The sequence below is a fragment of the Misgurnus anguillicaudatus genome, chromosome 2, assembly GCF_027580225.2.
Source record: "Misgurnus anguillicaudatus chromosome 2, ASM2758022v2, whole genome shotgun sequence".
Lineage (NCBI taxonomy): Eukaryota > Metazoa > Chordata > Actinopteri > Cypriniformes > Cobitidae > Misgurnus > Misgurnus anguillicaudatus.
Genome location: NC_073338.2, coordinates 28532909 through 28560726, shown reverse-complemented (window position 1 = coordinate 28560726; position 27818 = coordinate 28532909). Strand labels below are relative to the sequence as shown.

Sequence of the window (27818 nt, the reverse complement as noted above, 5' to 3'; positions counted from 1 at the left end):
AAAGTTGTTACTTATATATAAACATTTAATTTCCACTCATGATGGCCAACAGTTTTAGAAGAACTGGTTATTTACACCATTGTCAAGTTGAACTTTAAGGTTGTGTACCATAAAAACATTTGTCTTTGCATCATGCTAAGTAATTGGTAGAGACCATGGATAATTAAAAAAAAGAGAATTAGTGCTTCCAGCTTGATAGCGTTTATGTAGTGTAGTCTACATACCATACTTTTAAGTATCATATACCCCATCCATTCTTATTGCTTACTACAATCCTAGTTATTTTGATTATTTTTCCCCGAATAAGCATCTAGGCTGCTTAAAATGTATAATTACGTTTTGATATTTGGTGTTGGTATAGATTCCAGTCTGTTATGCCTCATCTCCACTAGTTATCAGCCACAACTAACCCCTAACTCAAGTAATGAGGTAATGTGATTGCCTGTCACAAATAAATCCACTGACAGCTTAAGCCTGGTAACCAAAACACGATTCTTTCCGTGAAGACCACTGTGCCATATATGCGATTATAGTAGTTTTCACTGTAACCTTACAGTTACACGATCATAATAGTTTTAATACTGCACAGTGAGGGGTATAGGTAAGGTTGCCTAAAACTGTCTAGGGATCATGTCTGTTTTGGTAATGGTGGTGCATTTTACATTCAATTTGATGGTAGGTACCTATCATCCGTCTATGGCTTTGTAACGCTTCACAAATAATTAACATCAAAATTTGACTTACTTTTTAACCAGTCACATTGTAAATACTTCAAATACAAAAGCATTAAAAAAAAATCAATGGTCACTGATAATCATGCTTGAAGCATGTCTGATGATATTAGCTAAGATAAATGTGGATGTGGCTAAATGACATCCAGAACACAAGGGGGCGTCAGATAGCAGAGGTATACTAATGCACCTGATCACATGGTGCTACAATACAATGAGCTTTGTACATTAAGACAGTCCATTATAGTTAAAAAACCTCATGACATTTTTTCATTATCAGTGCTTATTCTCAGTCGTTTATGATGAACTAGACCTGAATCTGGTGGTAAAATACATAGAAGTTTCTTCATCGTGTTAAAATTCAAATGGGCTTGTGGTAATCCTAAAACAGGGACATTTGCAAGTAGATAAAATGGTGGGGTTCACATTTTTTGCATCCGTCTGTATGTGTGTTGCTAACACCAGTCTGCAATATAGTCAAAGTCCGCGAACAACTCCTGCTCCTGCTGGTTTAAGGGTCGTGGCTCTCGGGGAGGTGTCAGCACTGGAGCCTCGGAGGTAAATTCATCGTCAAAGTTACTAACATCACTGGATCCTTGGATTGTGGGTATAAATGGTGGCTTCACTTTCTTTGCTAAAAGTCCATTCCAGTCAATATCCTAGAGATGAAGGTATAAATAATTAGGAGGGAAACGATCTTTAGAAAGCCGGATGAGAGTTTTTCACTTACTCTGAAAAACAGATGTTTCTTAACATCCTCTGCATCACGTTCACCAGCTCCAAGCCGTCGCTCCGGATTTCTTCTTAAAAGCTGTGGGAAAAAAACTTAAGTTAAAATGAAGCTGATCTTCCCACAAACATGCAAAACCCTTTTGACAGAGTTAAAACTGACCCTTCTCATAATGGATATGGCCTCTGTTGAGAGAAATCTTGGGTAGCGAACCTCATCGTTGACAATGCTGTCAAACACCTCTTCCTCATCATCACCAGGAAATGGAGACTATGAATCAGAAAAATGTGGGTTTTGTAATTAGTACGTACACAAATCACTGACATAAAACCAGCAACACTGGTTATACTCGAAAAACAATTCATGGTTACTCGAAAGAGTTTGCAAAAATACACAGTAATTTAAAGCCCTGTTTACACCTGCTATTAAAGCAACACTATGTAGTTTTTTTACCTTTAAATAATGTCTCTAAAATTATTTCAGTGATAGAACAACTTTTCACTGGACAAATTGTACGGTTGCTGCAACCTGAGCAGCCTCCTAGCTGCTACAAGCACACTCTGAAAGTGGCGGTGGAGGGTAGGAAACACAGCCCCACCCCTCCCCCTGCCTGCAGAAGAGTGTCTGATACCAGGCACTGTTGTGCTTTTCAACCACATGGGGGAGCTGTAAGTCATTTTACATGGAAACTACATAGTGTTGCTTCAAGATGCGTTTTGGTCAGTAGGATCATGATGCCAAAAACGTTTTGAACTTATCCACTTTCGAACACATTCAGACGAAAATGCATTCGACCGGATTGCTTTTGAGGTGTAAATGCTCATGTGGTCACAAGTGTTTGAACAACCCTTCCTGGCCTACATTTCGTGGACGCACCTGGAAAAAACTAGCGCATCGCACCGCATCGCTTTCATTATGCATAGGCTTATGGTAATTGTCAAAATAGTTTTTCCCACTTGTCATCCTGCCATAATGTTGCTTATCCTTTTTTTACAGTTAAAATCAAATAAAATGAAAAATACACTGCTGTGGACGTTGTTTACGTCATTAATGCGTTTTACTGTGTTAATGGAATACGGATGCGAGTAGGATTCGGACGAATCTTAAACAGTGGATTCGTTATTCGGCCGAACCCAAAATATCTGGATTCGATGCATCCCTACTAAAAACACAAACAGCAATACTCTGACATATTACTGAGAATGTGGGACTAGACCATTCCCTTGAGGTAATTAGGACAGAAGCGGTCAAAAGAGACAGATTAAAACATCAGGTGTGAACGGACATGTGCCTCTCTCATCCACTTGTGATCCGATTGACCAAAACGCATCTTAAAGAGATAGTTCACCCAAAAATGAAAACAACGTCACAAATGACTCACCCTCACGTCGCTCCAAACTCACAAGACCCCCGTTCATCCCCGGAACACAGTTCAAGATGTTTTATATTTAATCCGAGAGCTTGTTGACCCTTCATTGAAAATCTATGTACGGTTTACTTTCCCATGTCCAGAAAGGTAATAAAAACATCATCAAAGTAGTCCATGTGACATCAGTGATTCAGTAAGAATGTGTTGAAGCATCAAAAATACATTTTGGTCTAAAAATTACAACTTTATTCAGCATTGTCTTCTCTTCCGCGTCTGTTGTGATGCGCATGCGCGAGACTAGTCACTTGACTGCAGTGACGCGCATGACGTGTTATCCTCAGACATGTTTGTGAAGTATTTTTTCTTTCAAACTTACAGCGTGCGTCTCCCTCAGACTGTAAACGAAGCCCGGGCGCACAAAAAAAAAAAGCTGGGCGCACCAGATAACACGTCAGCCGCGTCGTACGTCATCTGCGTCACTCCAGTCACCTGACTTTAGAAAAGACAATGCTGAATAAAGTCGCAATTTTCGTTATTTTTGGACCCAAATGTATTTTCGATGCTTCAACACATTCTAACTGACCCACTGATGTCACATGGACTATTTGATGATGTTTTTATTACCTTTCTGCACATGGACAGTATACCGTACATAGATTTTCAATGAAGGGTCAACAAGCTCTCGAACTAAATCTAAAACATCTTAAACTGTGTTCCGAAGATGAACGAAGGTCTTCTGAGTTTGGAACGACATGAGGGTGAGCCATTAATGACATTTTCATTTTTGGGTGAACTATCCCTTTAATACCAGGTATAAACAGAGCCTAAGGCTTTCGCCATAACCATAAAAAGGAGATGTGGATGAACTCTGACCTCTCCCACAAGCATCTCAAAGATGAGAACGCCAAGTCCCCACCAGTCCACAGCTCGCGTGTACGACGTTTCGGTTAACACCTCTGGAGCCAGAAACTCTGGAGTGCCACAAAAAGTGCTTGTTCTGTCCTGGTAACCCATTCCTAAAACAGAAACAGTAAAATAAGGTTTCTTTCTGCTGACAGGACAACATTCAGGAACAACAAAAACAAAAACCCATTCCTTCTTTACAAAGACCAAAATCAGCAATCTTGACAAATCCCTCTGTGTCAAGCAGTAAGTTATCCAACTTTAGATCTCTGCAGAAAGGATACAATTTTTATAAGCGAGCAGACTAAATTTAAAATTAAAACTTGTCCAAATGTACACATATATACACATATATACAATGAATATACAAAAAAATAATGTGTTTTTATACCTGTATACAATCTTGTGCTCATGTAAAAACTCTAATCCCAAAACGACACACGCTGCATAAAACCTACAACGACCAAAAAACACAGAAGATGTAATGTATCAAATGCAAACTTGCATCAAGAGGAAGATCAAATGCACATTTTCAAATGTTTTATGTGAGGCTGTGAAGCGATTAATCGCATACAAAATAAAAGCTTGTGTTTGCATAATATACAGTAACAAGAAAAAGTCTGAACCTTTTGTAATTTAATAGTTTTCTAATTAAATTTGTCATAAATTGTGATCTGATGTTCATCTAAATCAAGGGTACTGACAAACATAATGAGGCGGTTTCCCGGACCGGGCTTATCCTAGTCCAAGACTAAAATGCATGTTTGAGCTGCTTAATTTAAAAACACCTTGTACTGACATATCTTAAAGGACAAGTTCAGTATTTTACACTTAGAGGCTGTTTACACTTGGCACCAACATGTGTCCTCGTCGATCGGATCACAAGTGGACGAGAGAGACACATTACGTTTACACCTGGTATTTAAATCCGTCTCTTTTGTCCACTTTCGACCGCTTCTGTGCTGAATACTATGAGGGGGTTGTCTGTGAGACGGTGGGCGAGTCTCTCTGCTGTCATTCAAACCCGAGCGGGAGTAATTATGAGTTTATATGGACGCGATCTAATATAATGTCAGTGTCCACTGCTTGTTTAGCAAGTAAACATACTGCACAATGTTTTGTACATGAGTATGTAAGAGCTTTCTGTGAATTGTCACCGCAATTGATGAAATAGGATCGCGCAACTTTCACCCGCTTTCAAAACGAAACTACGGAGATCAGCCGCTTAGTTTTATCAATGAAAGGCTAAAAATAGCGCTGTTCACCGAATGTTCACGCCAGAAGTCAAAAAAGACGTAAAACTTGTGTTTAATACCTCAGATTAGATAAATGGGCGGAGAGAAGGCGGTCGCGTGTGGCTGTTCGAACGCATTCAACCACATGCGCGTTCCGCAACTCCAAAGCGATCCGATCGAAAGTGGTTTCGACCACCTCTGGATGTGGTTGAAAGTGGTCGAAAGTGGACGAGCTCAAAACGTTTTGAACACCGTTTACACCTGGCATTAACGTCGTCCACTTGTGATCCGATCGACGAAAACACATGTTAATGCCAAGTGTAAACAGCCTCTTAAAGCCCTGTTTTCAGATTGTTTATGATGAAATAGAATGGTTTTGACTGAAATTTCGACATATGCGGCTGCCCCGAGATTTTTCGGGTATTTGTTGTTTCACCTCCCACATCCACAATGGCTATACAGGTGCACAGCAACGATCCCTCCTAAAATGCATTAAACTTTTGTTTACAAAGACGTGGAACTCACTGAGTGGTCAGGGGTGTTCACTGATATGCTCACACAAAAATCGCTGCAAAAGATGCTTTCCAACAGGTGTTTTAGCATTCGTTGTAATCTTGTGGATCTATTTTTCCCAACGCCTCACACCCGTATATTCTTCCGTTGAGAGCTTAAATAATAGACACTCCAGCCCAGTTGGTGGCGATAATCCGCCTTTGCCAACTGCAAGAATACAAACAACGTTCCCGGCGCCGAGTAATACCGTACCTCACAGCACATCTAATACAAGTCCATGGAGTTTGATAAAAACTACGATAACACCTGTTGGAAGGCGTCCTTTGCGGCGATTTTTGTGTGAGCATATCAGTGAACACCCCTGACCACTCGGTAAGTTTCACGTCTTTGTAAACGAAAGTTTAATGCATTTTAGGAAGGACTGCCCCAGTGCACCCATACACCCACCGCAGAGGCGGGAGGCGAAACAACGATCACCCGAAAATTCTCGGGGCAGCCGCATACGTCGAAATGTCAGTCAAAACCGTTCTATTTCATAATAAACAATATGTAAACAGGGCTTTAAGTGTAAAATACCGAACTTGTCCTTTAACATACAGTGGGGCAAAAAAGTATTTAGTCAGCTACCAATTGTTCAAGTTCTCACACTTAAAAAGATGAGAGAGGCCTGTAATTTTTGTCAAAGGTACACGTCAACTATGAGAGACAAAATGAGAAAAAAATCCAGAAAATCACATTGTCTGATTTTTTAAAGAATTTATTTGTAAATTATGGTGAAAAATAAGTATTTGGTCAATAACAAAAGTTTATGTCAATACTTTGTTTTATACCCTTTGTTGGCAATGACAGAGATCAAACGTTTTCTGTAAGTCTCCACAAGGTTTTTACACACTGTTGCTGGTAGTTTGGCCCATTCCTCCATGCAGATCTCCTCTAGAGCAGTGATGTTTTAGGGCTGTTGCTGGGCAACTCAGATTTTCAACTCCCTCCAAAGATTTTCTATGGGGTTGAGATCTGGAGACTGGCTAGGCCACTCCAGGACCTTGAAATTATTCTTACGAAACCACTCCTTCTTTGCCCGGGCGGTATGTTTGGGATCACTGCCATACTGAAAGACCCAGCCACGTTTCATCTTCAATGCCCTTGCTGACGAAAGGAGGTTTTAAGTCAAAATCTCCCGATACATGGACCCATTCATTCTTTCCTTAACTCGGATCAGTCGTCCTGGTCCCTTTGCAGAAAAACAGCCCCAAAGCATGAGGTTTCCACCCCCATGCTTCACAGTAGGTATGGAGTTCTTTGGATGCAACTCAGCATCTTTCTCCTCCAAACACAAGAAGTTGAGTTTTTACCAAAAAGTTATGTTTTGGTTTCATCTGACCATATGACATTCTCCCACTCTTCTTCTGGATCATCCAAATGCTCTCTAGCAAACTTCAGACGGGTCCGGACATGTATTGGCTTAAGCAGGTGGTCACATCTGGCACTGCAGGAATTGAGTCCCTGGCTGCATAGTGTGTTACTGATGGTAGCCTTTGTTACTTTGGTCCCAGCTCTCTGCAGGTTATTCACTAGGTCCCCCCGTGTGGTTCTGGGATTTTTGCTCACCATTCTGGTGATAATTTTTACCCTACGGGATGAGATCTTGCGTGGAGCCCCAGATCGAGGGACATTATCAGTGTTCAATTTTCTAATAATTGCTCTCACAGTTGATTTCTTCACACCAAGCTGCTTACCTATTGCAGATTCAGTCTTCCCAGCCTGGTGCAGGTCTACAATTTTGTTTCTGGTGTCCTTTGACAGCTCTTTGGTCGTGGCCATAGTTGAGTTTGCATTCTGACTGTTTTAGGTTGTGGACAGGTGTCTTTTATACTGCTAACAAGTTCAAACAGGTGCCATTAATACAGGTAACAAGTGGAGGACAGAGGATCCTCTTAAAGAATTACAGGTCTGTGAGAGAAAGAAATCTTGCTTTTTTGTTATTGACCAAATACTTATTTTCCACCATAAATTGCAAATAAATTCTTAAAAAATCAGACAATGTGATTTTCTGGATTTTTTTCCTCATTTTGTCTCTCATGGTTGAGGTGTGCCTGTGATGAAGATTGCAGGCCTCTCTCATCTTTTTGGGTGGGAGAGCTTGCACAGTTGGTGGTTGACTGGGTGCTTTTTTGCCCCACTGTATATAAGTGCCATTGTTTGTTTTGATGCACACCAGTATTATTTTTTGTAAGGTATGTTTGTAAAAACTACTCAAATGTCCTAATATAACTAAGACCTAGTCCTGGATTAATCTAAACCCTGTCTGGGAAACCACCCCAATGTGTCTAAAGATAATTACACAAAAATTCTGATCTTTTATGTCTTTATTGAGAATGTAAACAGGCTGGTGTAAGCATACACTTGCATAAAGCATCTATATTTGTCTACACCCATGTAGATTAGAGTATTAAAAACTTAAAAAGTGTTAAATTAGGTGCATTTAGAACAGACAAAAATGTGCAATTAATCGCAAGTTAACTCATGACAATCATGCAATTAATCTAAACTAAATATTTGAATCTATTGACAGCCCTAATATTTATACATGCACATACATACATACATAATAATTACACACAAATTATGGAAACACAAACTTTTTTTGAATGCAATTATTCGCGATTAATCGTTTGACAACCCTAGTTTGAGGAAACAACAGGTTAGCGCGTTACATTGTAGTGCATCACTTACGTGGCCCGCTCCTCTGAGAAGACATCAGCGTGAATGTGCATCATGAGATCTCCTCCTGCTGCATACTCCATTACAAAACACACATGCTCCTTGGTTTGGAAGCATGCGAAAAGATTCACTAGGAAGGGGTGACGCACGCTGTTCACAGTCTCAAATATCCGCTTCTCACACATCAAGCTGGGAGAATGAAAAATGGGACCAATAAAAAAGTAAAATGATATGTCTCCTTCTGACATAATCACAAATATACACGTTCTTCACAAAAGGGGACAAAATCTACCTTTCAACCTCATCGCGGGCCACAATATCTCCCTTCTTTAGGGCTTTGATGGCAAACATTTCACCTGTGATGCTGTATTCTGCAAGCAATACCTGTAGAAACAGTAATAAGATATTCGTAGAGACAAGGATAATCATTTTGCTTGAGCAAGTGCCTGTAATTATAAATTACAAGTTGAACAGACCTTTCCAAAGTGACCCCGGCCTAACACAGCAACGCATTTAAAGTCTTTCAGACTGAAGTGAAATTGTTCTTCTTCCTCTTCATCTTCCCTGGAAAATGAAAAAGGCTTTAAGTAATTAAGTTTTTTATTGTTAAAGCAAGGTTCAGTACACAGAAAAACATAGTTCACCTTATGTCTGTGTCATTTATGAGTTGTAACTCTGATGGCTGGCTCTCGTGCTCAACAACTTCTTCCAGGTTAGACTGAACAATGATGCTATTCCTGTTATTTATATAGTCAAAGTTGCTCAAAGTTTCCTGAAGAGAAAGAATGCCGGGATCAGTTCAGGTATTTATACAAGATGATAATGTATAGCTTGATATCTTTAGGCTAAATAAAAGGTCATCACAAAGGCATTTCCCTTTACTTTCAAATGCAATGAAGAAGAGATGACATAAATGACATGTGTCATTCAGATCTATATCCAGAGAGTTAGCGAACTGTTATGTGTTATGTTACCTCTTCTCTGTCTTCGCTGGGGATTTTGTCCTCTGGCAGTGCTTCTCTAATACTAGTATGGGTGTAAAGCTTTGGTGTAGCGTCTCTGTCAAAGTCCAGTTTTGTCACTGTCGGGTCACTATAGAGGGTACACAATTCCAAACACCAACATAAAACACCTCAGCTGACAAAAATAAGCTAACAATTGTGCTTATTAACATTGGGGACATTTAATACTTGATTTCAAAATAAAGTGGTGGATTGGTTGCTGAACAACCTTATCGAAGCCCTTCAACTGAGTTATGAGGCTGGTTATGGGTCCACCAGACACTTTTTAAATGAAACCCGACCCTTATGGGGTGTTAAGCTAAGATGCAATCTTGTGTACAAAAACAGCCAGATGGGTTAAGAAAAAACAGAACATTACTAAATTTAAAGACACAAGTTTTCTTAAAAGCTTTTAAAGGAAAACACCACAGTTTTTCAATATTTTACTATGTTCTAACATCAACTTAGACAAAGTAATACATACCTATCTTTTTTCAATGCGTGCACTTAAAGGCGGAGTCCATGATGTTTGAAAGCCAATGTTGATATTTGAAATCACCTAAACAAACACGCCCCTACCCCAATAGAATCTGGACCTTCTGTTGATAGACCCGCCCCACACATACGCAACCCGGCATTTGATTTGATTTGATTGGCTATAAGTGTGTTTTGGTAGTCGGCCCGTCTCCTTTTCCAACACGTTTTTCAAACATCGTGGACTCCGCCTTAAATCTTTGTACAGCGCATTGTGAATGTGTTAGCATTTAGCCTAGCCCATTCATTCCTATGGCTCCAAACAGGGATAAATTTAGAAGCCACCAAACAATTCCATGTTTTCCCTATTTAAAGACTGTTACATGAGTAGTTACACGAGTAAGTATGGTGGCAGAAAATAAAACTTTTGTTTGGAGCCATAGGAATGAATGGGGCTAGGCTAAATGCTAAAACCTTAAAGAAGTGCTGTACAAAGATTAAAAGTGCATGCATTGAACAAAGATATGTATGTATTAATTCTAGTTCTGGGCAAAGATTAATCGCGATTAATCGCATACAAAATAAAAGTGATTTTTGGCATAATATATGAGTATGTGCTGTGTGTAATTACTATGTATAAATAAATGCACACACATTCATGTATGTATTTAAGAAACATTTACATGTTTATATATATTTATTTATATTTTTATATATTCTATATTAAAAATTAATTAAAAAACAATTCTGAAATGAATATATGAATGTGTGTGTGGTTAAATATACACAATAATTAGACACAGTACACGCACATATATTTATGCAAAAAATCACTTTTATTTTGTATGCGATTAATCGCGATTAATCTTTGCCCAGCACTAATTAATTCATCCAAGATAAGGTAAAAACAGTTAAAAATTGAAAAAACAGTGGTGTTTTCCTTTAAAAATCACCCTGTCGGTATGCTACTTGAAAAATCCCCAATAATAATGTACGAAGGTATGCTTGTTGCGTGTGATCGTACCTCCTCAAAGTAGAGGTTCCAGGATAACTGCTGTGTCCGGTATCAGCCGCCAACTCTGCTACTGGAGGACTAAATGAGTTATTCGGAGATGGAATGGCCCTCCTCCTGGCCAGAAGGCCCCAGGATCCAATGCTCATCTGCGGGGCCCGCAGGAATGTTCTCCCTACAGATACGACCATCAGATTAAATCAAGAGTGAAACACATTCATCTCAACACTGCAAGCCCATCAGACAGGGTAGTATACAAAAGAAGCTAAAATAAAAACTTATAATAATTGTGAATATAATGGAAAGTGATATCTAATAGGCAAACCTGTTAAGTTATTTAGGTTGATGTCTTCACTTTTAATAATACTTTGCTCTTACGAGTAATATCATTAAAATGTGCACATTTCCTCGACGTTTTGACATTTCTGAAGTACTTTGTAATTTCAAACTACATTTCAACAGCTTTCTCTGAGGAGCTTTTGTGATGTCACAAAAATAAAGTCAATTTGTGCGCATTGCATTCTGGTACCTTTAAAAGTGTGCCTATGTACACTGCTGAATGTAGTAGGTCATTCGCAGAATCTATTCATACCAAATATGAATTGTGGAAGGCATACATGATATATTACAAAATAATAGGAGTAGTATTGTGGTATGCAGAGTAATGAGTTTACATAGAAGTCTTAAAGAAACAGTAGCAGCAGCTTTCATTATTTGCGAAAAATTGTCACGTAAGGTGGAAAACGGTCACGTTGAACTTATTTCAGATAGACTGATTTTGCATCAAATAATATATTGTATCCCATAAAATGAACAATACGTCACCATAAGGCACAAACTTTCGTCCGGAAATGCTTTACCTTGCTTTGAGAAAATCTTCTTTTGTCTTTGGAGTTTGGTTCTCCGCTCAATAACAGGATTGAAAAAGGTCACCTATAATACAAAAATGCTTTTTAGATCATGAAAAAACCCCACAATCCCACTTAAGATTAACTAGGCTCAGTTTCTCTGAAGAAAACCTGCTGGAGGGTTTAAGGGGCCACCGAGCGTAAAGAATTCCTCTTTGATTTTCTCACAGAGCTTTAGGCTGGCTATCAGAGACCTCTTTGTGAGGAAGTATTGATCGGTGAGAGACAACATTGTAAAGTTACCTCTGCAAACAGAGTCCCTTGTGGCTCAAGGTAAAGACACATTCCATGGCGCTGGTTGTCCAGGAAGTCCTCCAGTCTGAGGAATTTGACTGCACAAAGAGACCGCCAATCTCTCCAATACACCGAGATCTCCAACTCCCGAGACTATGGTACATGCAAACATTTACCACGTCGTATAAAAACAAAACTCTGTACTGTTATAGATACACAGCATGTGTAAATAAGCATTGAGAATTTACCCTGTCGAGCTCTAATGTAAACTTCTGATCCCATGACTGGTTACTGACAGGTTTCCAACTGGTCTGTCCAACTACTGTGTTGTCAAGCTTCAGAACGGCACTAATCTCATCTGGAGACAAAGATAAAAGAAATCAATTTACGAAAACAATCAAGACCTAAATAATGCTTTTCTATATTAATCGTTTCATGTCCAACAGAAAGGCCACTCAACTGGACAAGTCGTCGTTCTTTGAGAGATTTCTCGCACTGTTTCCTCTGCTGCGAGTCCCACGACTCATGAACGATGTGCGGGTTTCACTCGGGCTCCAGCCTGGAAGTGGCACCGATGTGGCTTTAGACCGACCAGGAACGTTGTCTAATAGGTCTTGACATCCCATCAGTCGAACCTCTAACTTGCCTATTTTTGTAAATAGATGTCAGCATTAACATAGATTTGTGCACTTACAGTTCTGTTCCAACAAATTTAAAGGAGACATATCATGAAAATCTGACTTTTTCCATGTTTAAGTGCTATAATTGTGTCCCCAGAAAATGTGAAAAAGTACAACCCAGTAACTTAGTTTTAGTAAACCATTCTCTGCAAGCATGTGAAAATAGGTCATTGTAATTTGGCTCCCCTTGTGATGTCAGAAGGGGATAAAACCGCTCTTTAATCTGCACTATCCAGCCACAGCACTGCCATTTAGTGCAGAGATAAACTCATTTGCATTTTAAAGGACACACCCCAAACACGGCACATTTTTCTCACACCTACGAAGTGGCAATTTTAACATGCTATAATAAATTATCTATATGATATTTTGAGATAAAACTTCACATATGTACACTGGGACACCAAAGATTTATTTGACATCTTAAAAAAAGTCTTGTGAAATGTCGCCTCTAAAGAGATAAAAAGTTTACATAATATTTTTGTTTATTTTGTAAAAACACGTATTAACACATTGCAGAGATATTTTGTCATTCAAGCATATACATTGGGTTGATTTTAATAACTTTAATGTACTTTAGACGTGCAGGAAAATTACAACTCGGTATCGGCCAATACTGATACTTAAAAGGACGTGGATCAGAATGGGGACACAATAAAGATGATCAGGACATCCCTAAAAATAGAATAGTTTAAAATCATGCCATATCAATAGATAATAAAAGCTAATTGTGTAGCCCCATGCTGGTTGACATAACATTGATAAACTTATTTATGGACACTGCAGCAAAACTGCAAAGGATTCAGGAACAGGAAGCGTTTGTGTGAATCCACATGTGGCCACTAGGTGTCAGTGCAACAAACAAAAAATACTGAGCGCATCTATAAGTAGCACGTGAAACCGGAGTAAATCTTAATTTGGGATTTCGTCATGGTCACCTGTGAGAGCTGCTGGCTTGGTGCTGTACTGGTTCTTCACAGTGCTGTTTTGATTTTGAGTGGATATTAAACTCTGGCGTGGACTCAGGGCTGGAGAGGACAACAGGGATAATTCCTCCATGATCAGACTGCTCTTAGGGTGGTTCTTGGGAAGCTCATTGAGTCTCTGCTCCAGGGAATACTTCAACAGATCCAGTTTCTGACTGGATTCATTGAATCTGGCTTGGGCCTGGATTTATACAGAATCACAACAGGGGAATAAATTATGGAAAGAAAAACAACAACAGGAGTACCAAGAGTAAGCTAGTTCAAAACAGGGTGCAACAGACCAGAAACATCACTTAAAATAATGATGAAGATACCTCAGAGTGAGATCTTTTCTCAGCCAGTTTCCCGGACCCCAGCAGCTTCATGACATTTTTGGCCCCCTCGGCCACGGCATACTCGATCCGTGTGTGATGACACAGCTCCTCCACCCGCAGGTCCAGCGGACTGATGATGGGTTTGGCTGTACAAATACAGATGAGTTTCAATTAGTGTGACCCCCAACACTGCAAATATACTGGAACAAAGATAAGCTCGGCCAACAACATCAGATCAACCTCAACTCAACTCAATTCAGCTCTACATTGTCATGACTATGTAGCTCAACAAAACAAAACATGCACAAGATGTACGGCCAACAGTAATAAAATGGTGTTTAATTTTGATGTAACTGCTAGTAATTTGAAACCCAATTCATTTGTCTGCACAGTACTGGCTATGTAGTGTATTATTTTGTGTGTCTTGATGATCTGGTGAATGCAAATAATAGGGGTGAGACATAAAACATCTTTCTCATGAGATTTCTTGAGGAGGTAAAAAGCTGTATCATAAAATCAGCATAAAGTTGACTTTGTGACTACCCATTTTTACAGTGCTTGCATTACATTATTCTGTCTTTTATGTTTGTGTTTCATATAATATTTGTTTGGGAACGCATGTAAAGTCTGAGGCGAGTTGCATTTGAAAGTTAATAATTAACGTGTGAAGACCCTTGCCCTTGATTTGATGTCTGCATGTTTTTGCTTAAAAATTGCAGTGGCTGTACTATTTCTACTGTAAAGTGGTGACCAAATGTTAAAGATTAAGTAAATTTAAACATTGTTTGGCCAAAAGTAAGCATGTGACCTCAATGTAAAATAAAAGTAAAATAACAATCCCCAGGGTGCTGGCACCCTTTGCAGGAATTTGTTAAAGGATTGGTCCATTTTCTTAAAAAAATCCAGATAATTTACTCGCCACCATGTCATCCAAAATGTTCATGTCGACTTTAATGGACCCCAACACTCAACAGCTTCAATGCAGTTTAAAATTTCAGTTTCAAAGGACTCTAAAAGATCCCAAACGAGGCATAAGGGTCTTATCTAGCGAAACGATTTTTGGCAAGAAAAATAAAAAATATGCACTTCTAAACCACAACTTCTCCTCTTCCCCTGGATGTGTGACGAGCCAGCGCGAACTCACGTAATTGCGTAATGACGTAGAAAGGTCACGTTACATTTATGAAACGCACATTTGCGGACCATTTTAAACAATAAACTGACACAAAGACATTAATTAGTATCATTCCACATACAACAATGTCAGAACGGTCCTCTTTTCCACACTTGTAAACACTGGGGCGGAATTTCATCATCTGTGACTTCTTGATGTGATGACGCATTACGTGAGGTCGCGCCGGCTCGTCACAGGACCGGAGGAAGACGAGAAGCTGTGGTTTAAAAGTGCATATTTTTTATTTTTCTTGCCAAAAATGACATTGTTTCCCTTGATAAGACCCTTATGCCTCACCTGGGATCGTTTAGAGTCCTTTGAAACTGCAATTTTAAGCTGCATTAAAACTGTTACGTGTTCTGGATTATTTTTTTAAGAAAATGGACTAATCCTGTTGGTTTATATTGTTCAGTTAAACCACGTTTACGGTGTTTAGTTTCTTTTTTAAATCAACTATTATGAGAGACACTGGACCACAAAACCAGTCATAAGTAGCATAGATGTATTTCTAGCAATAGCCAACAATAGATTGCATTGGTCAAAATTATCAATTTTTCTTTTATGACAAAAACATTATAATAAGTAAAGATTATGTTCCAGAATGTACATTTCCGGGGGAAATATAAAAAACTTATTATCACTATGGTAATATGTTTTGCTAAGGACTTTAAATGCAATTTTTTCACCCTCAGATTCCAGATTTTATTATAAGTGACAGCCCTAGATTAGTTAAAACATTTCAAAAGTTTTTGATTTCAGTTGAATAAAAGACTGAATATTTGATTTCTTAAATGTGAAAAAAATCTCATCTCATTCTTGTGAACCCAATCTCATGTATGGTTTTACTAGTGAGGCAAGTGTCTCATCACACCCCTTCCAAAAATCATGTTAAAGTTTGAGTGTTACCAATAACATCCTGGTTGTCAAAACTGAGTTCGCTGGTTTGGCTGGCTTTCAGGATCTGCATTCTGATGAACTCGATCTTAGTTTTGCTGTCCTGAAGCATTTGCTGTGCTGTTGCGAGCAGTTTTCTGTCCTGTGAAGCAATGAAAACAATGTCAACAGTTCAGCAACAACATCAACAAAAGCATTAACAACACTGTCACTATGCAAAAAATGTGGCATACAAATAAACGGAGACTGGAAATCTTTTTACTGCTAAACTATGATCTCTTTTCCTCTCCTCTGTATTAGACATTCACCAGACCACTGGTAATCATATGTTTTTGAAGCACTTTTGGACTAGCTGGCTGAAGGATAAACACATTCACTTCAAACCACGCCGAGGTGTGCGAGAAGGAAAAACTTCTGTTTACAAACCATTTCCTGGTTGACATCAGCCCAAGCCTAATTTCCTATAGGGCGGCACTGTGCTCCTGTCATGTTAACACTCAACATCCTGAGCAGACGGAGACGCTCCTGTGGCCAAATCTATTAAGCAAGTCACAGGAACTGCATTCTGACATCAAAAAACTGTACAAATAGCGTCAAACTTAAATTTATCAACATTAAGGTTATTACTATTATGGGAATTAAATAAAAAAAAATTGGTCTCCATTTCTGTGTCCTTAAAGGAATATTCCATTTTCTTAAAAGAAAAATCCAGATAATTTACTCACCACCATGTCATCCAAAATGTTGATGTCTTTCTTTGGTCCGTCGAGAAGAAATTATGTTTTTTGAGGAAAACATTGCAGGATTTTTCTAATTTTAATGGACTTTAATAGAACCCAACATTTAATACTTAACTCAACACTTAACAGTTTTTTCAACGGAGTATCAAAGGAATATAAACGATCCCAAACGAGGCATAAGGGGCTTATCTAGCAAAACGATTATCATTTTTGACAAGAAAAACAAAAATATGCTCTTCCAAACCACAACTTCTCGTCTAGATCCGGTCGCGATGCGCCAGCGTGACCCCACGCAATACGTCATGACGTCAAGAGGTCACAGAGGACGAACGCGAAACTCCGCCCCAGTGTTTACAAGTGTGTTGAAAGAGGACCATTCCTACGTTGTTGTATGTCAAATGATACTAATTAATGTCTTTGTGTCAGTTTATTGTTTACAATGGTCCGCAAATGTGCGTTTATATATGTAACACGTGACCTCCCAACGTTACTACGCATTTACGTTAGGTTGCGCTGGACCGGACCTAGACGAAAAGTTGTAGTTTAAAAGAGCATATTTTTTATTTTTATTGTCAAAAATGACAATCGTTTCGCTAGATAAGACCCTTATGCCTCGTTTGGGATCGTTTATAGTCCTTTGAAACTATAAAAAAACTGTTACGTGTTTAGTTAAGTGTTAAGTGTTGGTGTCCATTAAAGTCCATTAAAATGAGAAAAATCCTGCAATGTTTTCCTCAAAAAACATAATTTCTTCTCGACTGAACAAAGAAAGACACCAACACCCTGGATGACATGGTGGTGAGCAAACCATATGGATCCTTACTCTAAGAAAATGGAATATTCCCTTAAGGAACAGTTCACCAAAAATATTAAAATTATCACAAAAAAGCACAGAATCTTCCTCAGGTTGTTTCAAAGACACTTTTTTTGTGATCACAAAATATATCTTCTTGAAGAATATAATGTAGCCCAAAACAGAGGCTTATCAGTGAAATGTCCCAGTATGTCCCATCTCAGTATGTCCCTCATTCAAAGTGGTCATTTTATGCTTTCAACTTTTAGTCTTTTTGAATCTCAGTTCATATGACAATTATGACAAAACTGTAATTTTTGTGTGTAAACTATTCTAGTTAATATAAAAAACCCAGCACATCTGTAGGTGGAAAGGCCAACTTGTTTACTTCACAGTTAGTCTTCTCTTCAGTGCTTTGTAAACAACAAAATCCCGGATTCTACATCACCAGTAGAGAAATGCCTTAAGCATAAAGTGTCATTAAATAAAAGCAAATGGTAGATCACCTTAGAAGAGCCGTTTGAATACATCTGGATCATGTTTTCGGCCCCCTGCTTCACCTTCAATTCAATGTCGTTCTGTTTTTTCAAGGCGGCTAGTCTGCTGCTGCTAGTGCATGGTCGAGCTTCACTTGTCGGGCTGTCCAACGTAAGAGGGTATTCTGGGAAAAGTGTAAAAAAAAGCCAATTAGCAATGCAAATAAGTGATTTGATTAAAGGGGATGGGATGAAAAATAGAGATTTATTTAGAAATCTGAGTAATAATGAGGTTAGACTTTAACTTGAACGTCAACAACCAAAACCTGTATCATCAAATCATTTGTATTATGTATTCTGTACATCTATTATCAGCTCTTATTAGTTGTTTTTTCCTCAACATTGAGTCTAAGTCATACATTTAAAAATTATCTTTTTAAATACATTTTTATTAAAACATAAAAACATCAAAATCAAAAAAGTTATCTTGAAGTTTGGTGTGTAAGAAGGAATACACTTTAATGTGGGAAGCACGTGTTAATAAAGTAGAAACATATTTTGTTGAGCACCTGGAGAATACTGAGTCACATCATTACTTATAAATACAGATGCCTCTGTTGTGGTTATTATAAACAAAGACTGCAGCGTAAGAGAACACCAATCTTTTACAATGAGACCTGAGAGGTGCTATGTGTAGATTAAAGAGCTATGACACACCGGACAAACAATTCAAAAACAACTATGTAACAAACAATAACTGGACCTTTGCCAACTAGTCCATTGAGTTGATGATGTAACGACAATTGCAATGGCTGTAAAATCATTCAACAGATACACTAAAGCACTTGTTCTGAGATGGTGCCAAGGGGGGCCCAGTAGGGTGGTCCTTATAATGGGTCAATTTTTTTTTAATGTTCAACTCTCCCCCCTAAATGTTTTAGGATATCAATAAAAACACACTGTGCAAAATTTTGAATTGTTCCTACAATATGTAGAGGTTGCTCAAAGCCTTTGAATATTTCCGAAATCACATATTTTTGCTAAAACTGTACCATACACACATAAAACTTGCTTCTTGGAGGGTAACTTTGCTATTTCAGTCTCTTCTGATCAGAGAAACCATATATCTGACTTGCTTCGTGTTGCTTCAACCATTGTCTTGCTTCAGCCATTGTGTATATTGTGCTTCATTCACATTGAAGCTTTCTTGTTTTAAAAGACATATCACAACTACGACAGGAGTTAATTGCATGGAGCATGGTCAAATAAGTCCATAGCCGCCATAAGTATATATATATAATTGAACAATTATACATGCTAGCACAAAGTATCACATAATACATGAATGTGTTAAACTTTAAAGGTCTTGAGCAACCTCTAAATATTAATTAATATTGAAAAAGTGCCCAATTTTTTATTTATTTATTCAAACATATTGGTGTGGTGAGAGCATGAACTTTTAAAAGTTGAAAAATAAGGACCACCCTATGCCCCAGTTTAATGACATTTTTATAAAATACATTAATTGATCATAAATTCTGTGCATTTAAACCTAAAAAAAAGACTAGTAACCAACAGCACTACACTGTATATTTTAATGTTTTGTTTAATTCAAATTTAAAGTTATGGAATGTTTTGTGTCCTAAATTTTCTCTGGGTGGACCATGAAGGGATGCACCATACACAAGGAGGGCCGCACGATAAAAAGTTTGAGAACCACTGCACTAAAAGTCAATTTTTACTTCAGTGAAGGACCTACGCCATAGACTATGCATCAGCTTTTATTTATATTTTTCATCGTTGGTTGTGTTGACGTGCTGTTCGTGTGCATTTTCCTGTATCAAGTCAAAAGCCGAAAAGTAGCAGCTTGTTATGAAGGCTGTTGGAGAAGCACCAGCAGTGTTGTCAGTAAATATAGGCCGCTTTGTTGCAACCAGAGTTGTTAAATATCCACTGCAAGTGGAAATGCAATACAGATTTTTTTTACCTGAGGGAGGGGTTCTAGCAGACCAATCACAATCACAGGTCTGCATATAAAAGATGCATTGCTACATTTTTGGAGAGGTGCATAGCTACAGGTAGGTCCTACACAGAGGTATAAAGGAATGGTTCGGCCAAAAATGATATTAAACCTATGATTTACTCACCCCGAAGCCGTCCGAGATGCATATGTCCATCATTTTTCAGACATTTTCAGTTATTTTAAAAAATGTCTTATATCTTCCAGCTGCTAAACAGTAAAGTTACGGGGTCCACGTCCTTCAAGTCCAAAAAATGTGCATATATCCTTCCTCAATGAAATCCAAACGGCTCCAGGATGATAAACAAAGGTCTTCTGAGGGTAATCCGCGCTGTGTTGTAGAAATATCCACATTTAAGACTTTATAAACTAAAATAACTAGCTTATCTGTATTCAGGAGAGATTATCAGCGTAGTGTACGCACTTTTCTTAGAGACGTATAACGGAGGGCGGGGGCACAGAACAGCAGCAGAGATACCTCCGTAAACTGCGTACGCGAAAGAACATTCACATTATAAGCGACTTTGTCGCTGTGTGTCGCTCATATCTTTCAAAAAAGGCGTTTCTATATCTAGTTGTCATAAACAAATAAGTAACGTCCACTCCAGTAACTGACAAGAGACGGATGACGTGAATTACCCTGCTTCGTTCTCATTTGTAGTCGGTTCCAAATGTCGCCAATAATTTGCATAAAGTTAAACATTTCTCAACTTTGTCGCGCGACTGGAGACGCCCATCCAGCGTCAACGGTCACTGTTGCTCATGTCTCCGGATGCCGCCGAGCTTCCATTGAAATCAATGAGATCGGGTCGCTCTGCTACTGCTAGTCGCTTATAATGTGAATGTACCTTAAAATGGCGACATTACCGGAAGCTAGTTATTTTCATTAATAAAGTTTTAAATGTGGATATTTCTACAATGAAACGGGACGGATTACCCTCAGAAGGCCTATGTTTATCATCGTGGAGCCGTTTGGATTTATTTTGTGAAGGATGGATGCACATTTTTTGGACTTGAAGGACGTGGACCCTGTACCTTTACATTTAATTAACTGAAAGACCTAAAACATTTTCTAAAATAACTGAAAATGTGTTCGTCTGAAAAATGATGGACATATGCATCTCGGACGGCATTTTTGGCCGAACTATACCCTTAACGTCGTTGTGATATGCAAGAATGACATGCTATTTGCTCAGTTCTGTGTAAAAAAGTAATATTTTTTCTCATGAAGTACAGCTAATGGAACAGCAATCAATTCATTTCTGATTAAGGACAGAAGAGGTCAACACAGAGGTGTGACACCGTAGGGCATTTTCCACTATCGCTACCCCACCAAAAGAAATGCTTTCAATGGATTTCAATGCCATACACTTGCTTTCAAGTTAAAGCAAGATGCTTGCAGGATTGTTCATGCTCCTAGAGAATATAGTCAAAGATGTTGCTTCATATCACAGCACAGGTTAACGCTTGGTAACCTCTTTCTATAGAAGTATAAATGGCTGCATCTTTTACACAAATAGTGCTAAATCCATTCAAGTTTCTTAAACAACAACAAACATTATGCACTGCCATGGTGACTACCTATTTCAATATGCTGTTTTTAATATTCGAAATGTCATTTGAGATATGTCTTAGTTCCCTACGACTTGAATTTCATGCTGAAGATAAAGGAAACAAACCTGTGAAAAATTGAAATATCCTTAAAAGAAAGTAAATAACTGCACCCTGTTTTCGATATGTGCTTGTATTACCACTGCCTATAGACACATCATTAACTGTTTCATTGCTAAAGATCTGTTAAATGTGTTTGTGAACGTCCTTAATAATATTATCATAAGATTAGTTTTTTTTCTGTACGGTTAAAATGATTATTGACAGTGGCTTACCTGAAAGAAGATCCTCTGGATCTTTCACCACAATGTGTGCGTTGAGTTCCTGTAGCTCTTGATGCAGCTCTTCCAACTTTTTGTTGGACTTCTTGAGCATGTTGTCAACATATGCCAGCCTCTTTTTTTCCGTGGTGACCTTTCTCAGGTTCTCCACCCCTTCTTTGATCTTTAGCTCTTTGCGGATCTCCCTCTTGATCTGCTCCTTGATTTCGTCCAGCTTCTGCTGCACCATGGTATCAGACAGGTCAAGGTTGTGTCCCAGTCCAAGCCGATCCGAGACCATGTGATCCTGTAGAAAATAAACAATTTACACAATTAGCACAAAATAAAAACAGACATCAAAGGAATGCAGTGAGAAAATTTGTGTGCTTATGCTGACATCCAATTACTTAAAACAACATCTGCTGATATCAATATCAAAATTAACCAAGGTTTTACCACAAATAAAACAAAGAAACATGGTAGTAAAACCATAGTTAACACACACACACACACAAAAAACATGTTTAGCATACTTTGACTATAAAAAACTATGGTTAATTTAGGGTAAATAGTGGTTCTGCTTTTTACAAAACACTGATAAGTAAATAGTCATCTACTAAAGAATTTAAAGGGGACATTTCACAAGACTTTTTAAAGATCTAAAATAAATCTTTGGTGTCCCCAGAGTATGTATGTGAAGTTTTAGCTCAAAATACCATATAGATAATTTATTATAGCATGTTAAATCTGCCACTTTGTAGGTTTGAGCAAAAATGTGCCGTTTTAAGCTGATCTCCGCTCTAAATGGCATTGCTGTGGTTGGATGGTGCAGATTAAGGGGCCGTATTATCCCCTTCTGACATCACAGGGGGAGCCAGATTTCAATAACCTATTCTATTTTACCAAAACTAAGTTGCTGAGTTGTTCTTTAACACATTTTCGAGGATCACAGAAGCACTGGGGAACCAACTATAGCACTTAAACATGGAAAAAGTCAAATTTCATGATATGTCCTCTTTAAAACAATACAATTTCTACTCACTTTAAGATAACAATTGTATAATATTTCATGTCCACTTTTTTAACTTGATAAGTAGTTCTGTAAAAAGCAGGCCCATTTACAGTCAGTGTAAAACACTTCCCTTTAAAATGATACTCAGACGCAATCACCCAACGGGGTTTATTTAGCGATAAGGACTGGCTGACAAACCAAAACAATACTTCATTATCTCCTCTTTGCTTTAAAAATGTAAGAAAACCCCTTTTATGGTCAGCACCTAAAGGAAATTCCCTTCTATTGCATAATTATCACCTGCAGTAACTTGAGTCATTATATTGCATTCATTATCCTCAGTGCACTGCATTCTGGCCAAAAACATGGGTTCATGCATGCACACATACAGGTTCACATACACATAAAGTAACACAACGTATCACTGACATCAGCAGGAAGGATAACAGGTTGGAGTGGATGAGCCAAATCCTGCTTTGACAGCTCTTCGTAAGCTCGCAGACATCTCAAGAGAACGAGCACATGTCTTCTAATCTTCCTCCGGGGGAAAGCGTAGACATAAATACGGCTTAAAACAAGGCAGAACTTTTGCCTCCAAAGCTTTCGGCAAAATGTGCTCATTCAGGTCTGGGGAAGGCTAAAGGTGAAGTTCAACAATTCAACACGCAAATATATCTGAATAAACAAATTCTCGCAAGCCTAACCTAATCCTAACCCTAAATACATTTTTTGTAAATAAAGGACTAAAATGCTATAGATCTGTTGTCATGTGTGCCTTCGAAATCCTACCATGTGCCAAGAAACGAAATAACCGATGTAAATGTTTTGAGACTCTGCTTAAGTAGACAACTGTGACTCATGGGTCAGCTGAATGTCAAGCTGAAACAACTCCTTTCCTACATTAGGTATTATCAGTAGGAAAAGCCAGTTGCACCTTATCTCTTCCTCACTTCTACTGCCTGCTGCGCTAAACTCAAGCCAACAAACAAGCGACAAGGAGGCACAAAATATCACACAATTGATATTAAAACAGCACAATGCACGGGGCAAAAAATGGTCATATGGTTATTTAAACTAATTATGTGAAAAGGCCCCTCGAATGCTGGTTTGAAGAGTGCCATAATGTTTTCACTTTTCATAATACTTAGCATTGTCTGATAACAAAACACGTTTCAGCGACAACAATGGCACTTAAACATTATATAAACAATGGTTTATAATAATGGATAGCAACGTCCCAGAATCCAAAAGAGAAACCTCAACACACCAGGACATATCACAACCTCACAAGCAAAATGATATCTGTCAGGACGAGATATTTCAGACAACTGAACACAGAAAAGTTTTGATTTTAGAAATCTTTGCATAATGTCTGTTTGGGAAAAACATAACAATGAGAAATAGCAGCTTTGTCAAAACTGAAAGTAAAATACCTGATGTTTGTTATGACAGCTCACTGCAGTGAGACACAAATTTGTGCTCTCACGAATATTAAAGAGCACCTATTTCATTGCTAAAAACAACGTTATTTTGTGTATTTGGTATAATACAATGTGTTTGCGTGGTTTATGGATAAAACACATTATTTTCCACATACCGTACATTTTTGCGTCGGTCTTTCTAAAAACGCACGGATTTTATACAAAACTGTCCCTGATTGGCCAGCTAACCTGGGGTGCGTTTCCCAAAAGCATCGTTAGCCAACTACGGTCGCAAGTTCCATCGTTTCAGCATAGTTCACCGATCTGGGTGTTTCCCGAAACCATTGTTCCATCGGACATTCGCAAACTGCATCTTAGAGAAGTTTTTATCAGAACGACAGCTCTTCACCTGTCGTTAGAAGCATCGTTTCTTGTTATTATAATATGTAGACTTACGTTGATCACGCTTTTGAACAAAATAAGCAAAAAACATGTAGTACAGTAGGGCTGTAACGATATATATCGCGTGTCCCATTAAAAAGGCCTGTATAAAATCGAATCTGCATCGCGATTCTGTGTGTCATGCGCAGCTTGTGCGTGTACTATGGCGTTTTGGTCAGTAAGAAGTCTGTTATCAATCTAAAATCATTATGAGTCTGAGTCGTTTATAACATGCATTTGAAAAAGCAACACTCGTTAAACAAAGTCATTCAAAATATTCTTTATTTTCATGAAAATACCTGAAACAATTTGAAGAACAGCGATATACATATTCCTGTAGACATTTCCTGGAATAGGGTTTGTAACGCTACTTCTTCTGTGGCACAAGTGGCGTTTCTGCACGAGTGTGCCCCCTGGCTTTTGGATGTGGCGGCATTTCACCGTAATTCATTCAAATTCATTCATTGAGAAAACGCGCATTTGCACGATAAATCGTTACAGCCCTATAGTACAGTCTATATCCATCATTCTAAATATATTACAATTTTATTTTACGTCTTTAAACTTGTAAACAGAATGAAAGAGCTGCATTTGAAAACTGCCCATGTGCACAGTTCTACGAGCTTTAAGACCCTGGGGAATCCCTGGGAGGAGTGACGTAAGAGGGAACTTGCGCATGAACTGAATATCTTGAAAATAAAGAACAGATAACTAAATCACGATAACAAAATCAGTCTTCCGATGCAATGTTATTTACAGCAATAATCTGACATTAAATCGATTTGCACAGATTAATTAGTACTTCACCTCCAAAGTGACATCATCAACTATGTTGTTAAACAAACATGGTTCAAACGACGAATGTGCGACAAAAATACTATGCTTTCGGGACAAGGTAGTTCGTTTCTCCAACTATGCATCGTACAATATTGGTTCAGCAGCGAGTTACATCATTGTTCGGGAAATGCACCCCTGTACGTTGTGATTGGCCTGAATACCTTTGACGTCAGTAAACTGTTTCCTACAATCTGTGTGTTTGTTGTAGTCCAAGAAAAGAGATTTACGTTAACTCACGTCATCGTTTACTTTGGGGTGTGCACCTTTTGCATATGGTTAGCATGTACTAATACGCTCTTACACCCTAAAGGAAATGTAAAATTGTGAATCGGATAATTGGTGCTCTTTAAATAATCATCTGATCACGGGTATTGCAGCATTTGCAGAAGCCCTGCATCCACTATGTGTGTTTAGCACGTACAGTTATGTTCATAAGACGTTTCTCCATTATTTGAGTCGCATGAGCTTTGAATGTATGTGTCGGGCAGTTGAATCAAAATGATACCATACTCTTTACTGTCTTTTCTGTTATGGTCATATTTTTCTGTATGGTTATATATTGTTTTATAGTGACTGTTTTTGTTATTTACAGAATTTTGACATTTCTGAAAGATGGATTTCTTAAATTAATAAAATACTTTAATAATAAAGTACTGCAAAGGCAATTTGCAAAGGATTAAACTAAATAATCCCAATCATTTGTTAAAACTATTTAATAAATGAAGCACATAAAAATATGCATGAATGACAATTAATCATCATAAATGTCAAAGCCCTGAAATAGACAACTAATCGCCTTAAAGTGATAGTTCACCCAAAAATTGTGTTTCAAAATTTTTAAAAAGTTTCAATTTTCAAAACTGAAAATTCTGTCATCATGTACTCAGCCTTGTGTTGTTACAAACCTGTATACATTTTGTTGTTTTGATGAACACAAAGGAAGATATTTTGAGAAATGTTTGTAACCAAAGCGTTCGTGGACCCCATTCACTTCTATAGTAGGAAAACAGAATACCATGGAAGTAAATGGGGTCCACGAACGGTTTGGTTACAAACATTTCTCAAAATATCTTCCTTTCTGATCATCAAAACAACAAAATTTATACAGGTTTGTATCAACATGAGAGTGAGTAAATGATTACAGAATTTTCATTTTTGGGTGAACTATCCCTTTAAACAAAATTATTAATTGCCAGTTTATCATCAAACACATTTTCTAATCATGACAGCCCTAAGAAGAATATTTTCTTAGATAACAAAAACTATTCAGATGATTTTTAGATTTATTTTTAGATGAACTATCCCTTTAAGAAAGCATTAGCATAATATTAAAGGGAATATTGTTTATTATTAACCGCTGTTAAAAAGTGTTAAACGAAATGTGTAAACATATACAGCTTATTTTGGTGATAGCTTTAAATTATTAGAATTTAAAATTAAGACTTTTGGACAACAAACTAAAAGCCTCCATACATAATTAAAATAAAAAATAAACACTGCTAAACATAACTACAACTTCCGAGTTATATAATTATGCCGTAAGGACGCGGCAGTACTGCCCTAAAACCTAGTAAAAATACAGTACCCGTCAATGGTGCCAAAAACGTTGTCTGCGTAAGTGGCCCACTAAGTTTTGGGATATGTGTTCAACTCCGACACTTGTTGATTTTATTTATTCTTCATACAACGTCGCACAAATCGGGTTGTTTTACATTTGAAGACACAACTTCACTTCAGCAGGGGTACGTACACCCTTATTATTGTCATGAGTGTTTTTGAGGCCCCATTCCCTGTTTTCCCATGTCATGAGCTCTTCGGCGGAGGGAGCAGCTTCTCCCAAAAGAAAAAAGTAGTGCTTTCAAAAGACATTGAGAGCTGCGCACACGACGCAAATTATCTTTATAAAACCCAAACGTCCTGGAGGACCGATAAACAATCTGACGTGCACTTTACATCAACATTTCACGAAATAAAAAACTTTTCCTACCTGCATGGAATCGGCGGCCATCTTGGTTGTGAACTCTTTTGAATCAAACTCTGTGGGGAAGGGGAGGTGAGTCACTCCCAAAAAACAAGCCTGATATATATTTCCGTCTCAAGCGAAAAGCGCTTTACTTGGGATACGATCCTTGTGGTGATCGGGAAAGGCCTGTAGTCCCATGGTTAAGCTCTTGGTTGGTTGTAAATGTAGGGGTAAAGTCGGTGCAGCGATCCGTGCGTCTGGGGTGAACACAACACATAGCTCCGCTGCTTGCTAATATGGAAAAGGGAGGCGGGCGGCTGAGCTGAACGCCCCAAGTGCAAGTTTCTGTTCCCGCACCCAGATCA

General features: G+C 38.2%; 1 protein-coding gene across 1 annotated transcript; it reads right to left on the bottom strand.

Annotated features, from left to right (window-relative positions):
- Positions 1-4: 4 nt before the first annotated feature.
- On the bottom strand, positions 5-27818 carry pkn2a (protein kinase N2a). The gene is made up of 22 exons (XM_073876112.1): positions 27478-27818; positions 21795-22086; positions 17919-18073; positions 15892-16021; positions 13812-13957; positions 13450-13678; positions 12292-12477; positions 12080-12189; positions 11841-11984; positions 11550-11622; positions 10702-10864; positions 9177-9294; positions 8847-8974; positions 8679-8766; positions 8495-8586; positions 8215-8391; positions 4125-4187; positions 3928-4002; positions 3704-3848; positions 1624-1731; positions 1462-1542; positions 5-1390 (listed from the first exon to the last, which is right to left on the bottom strand). The coding sequence occupies exons 1-22, from the start codon at positions 27496-27498 to the stop codon at positions 1187-1189; spliced, it is 2928 nt and encodes a 975-aa protein (XP_073732213.1). The 5' UTR covers positions 27499-27818; the 3' UTR covers positions 5-1186.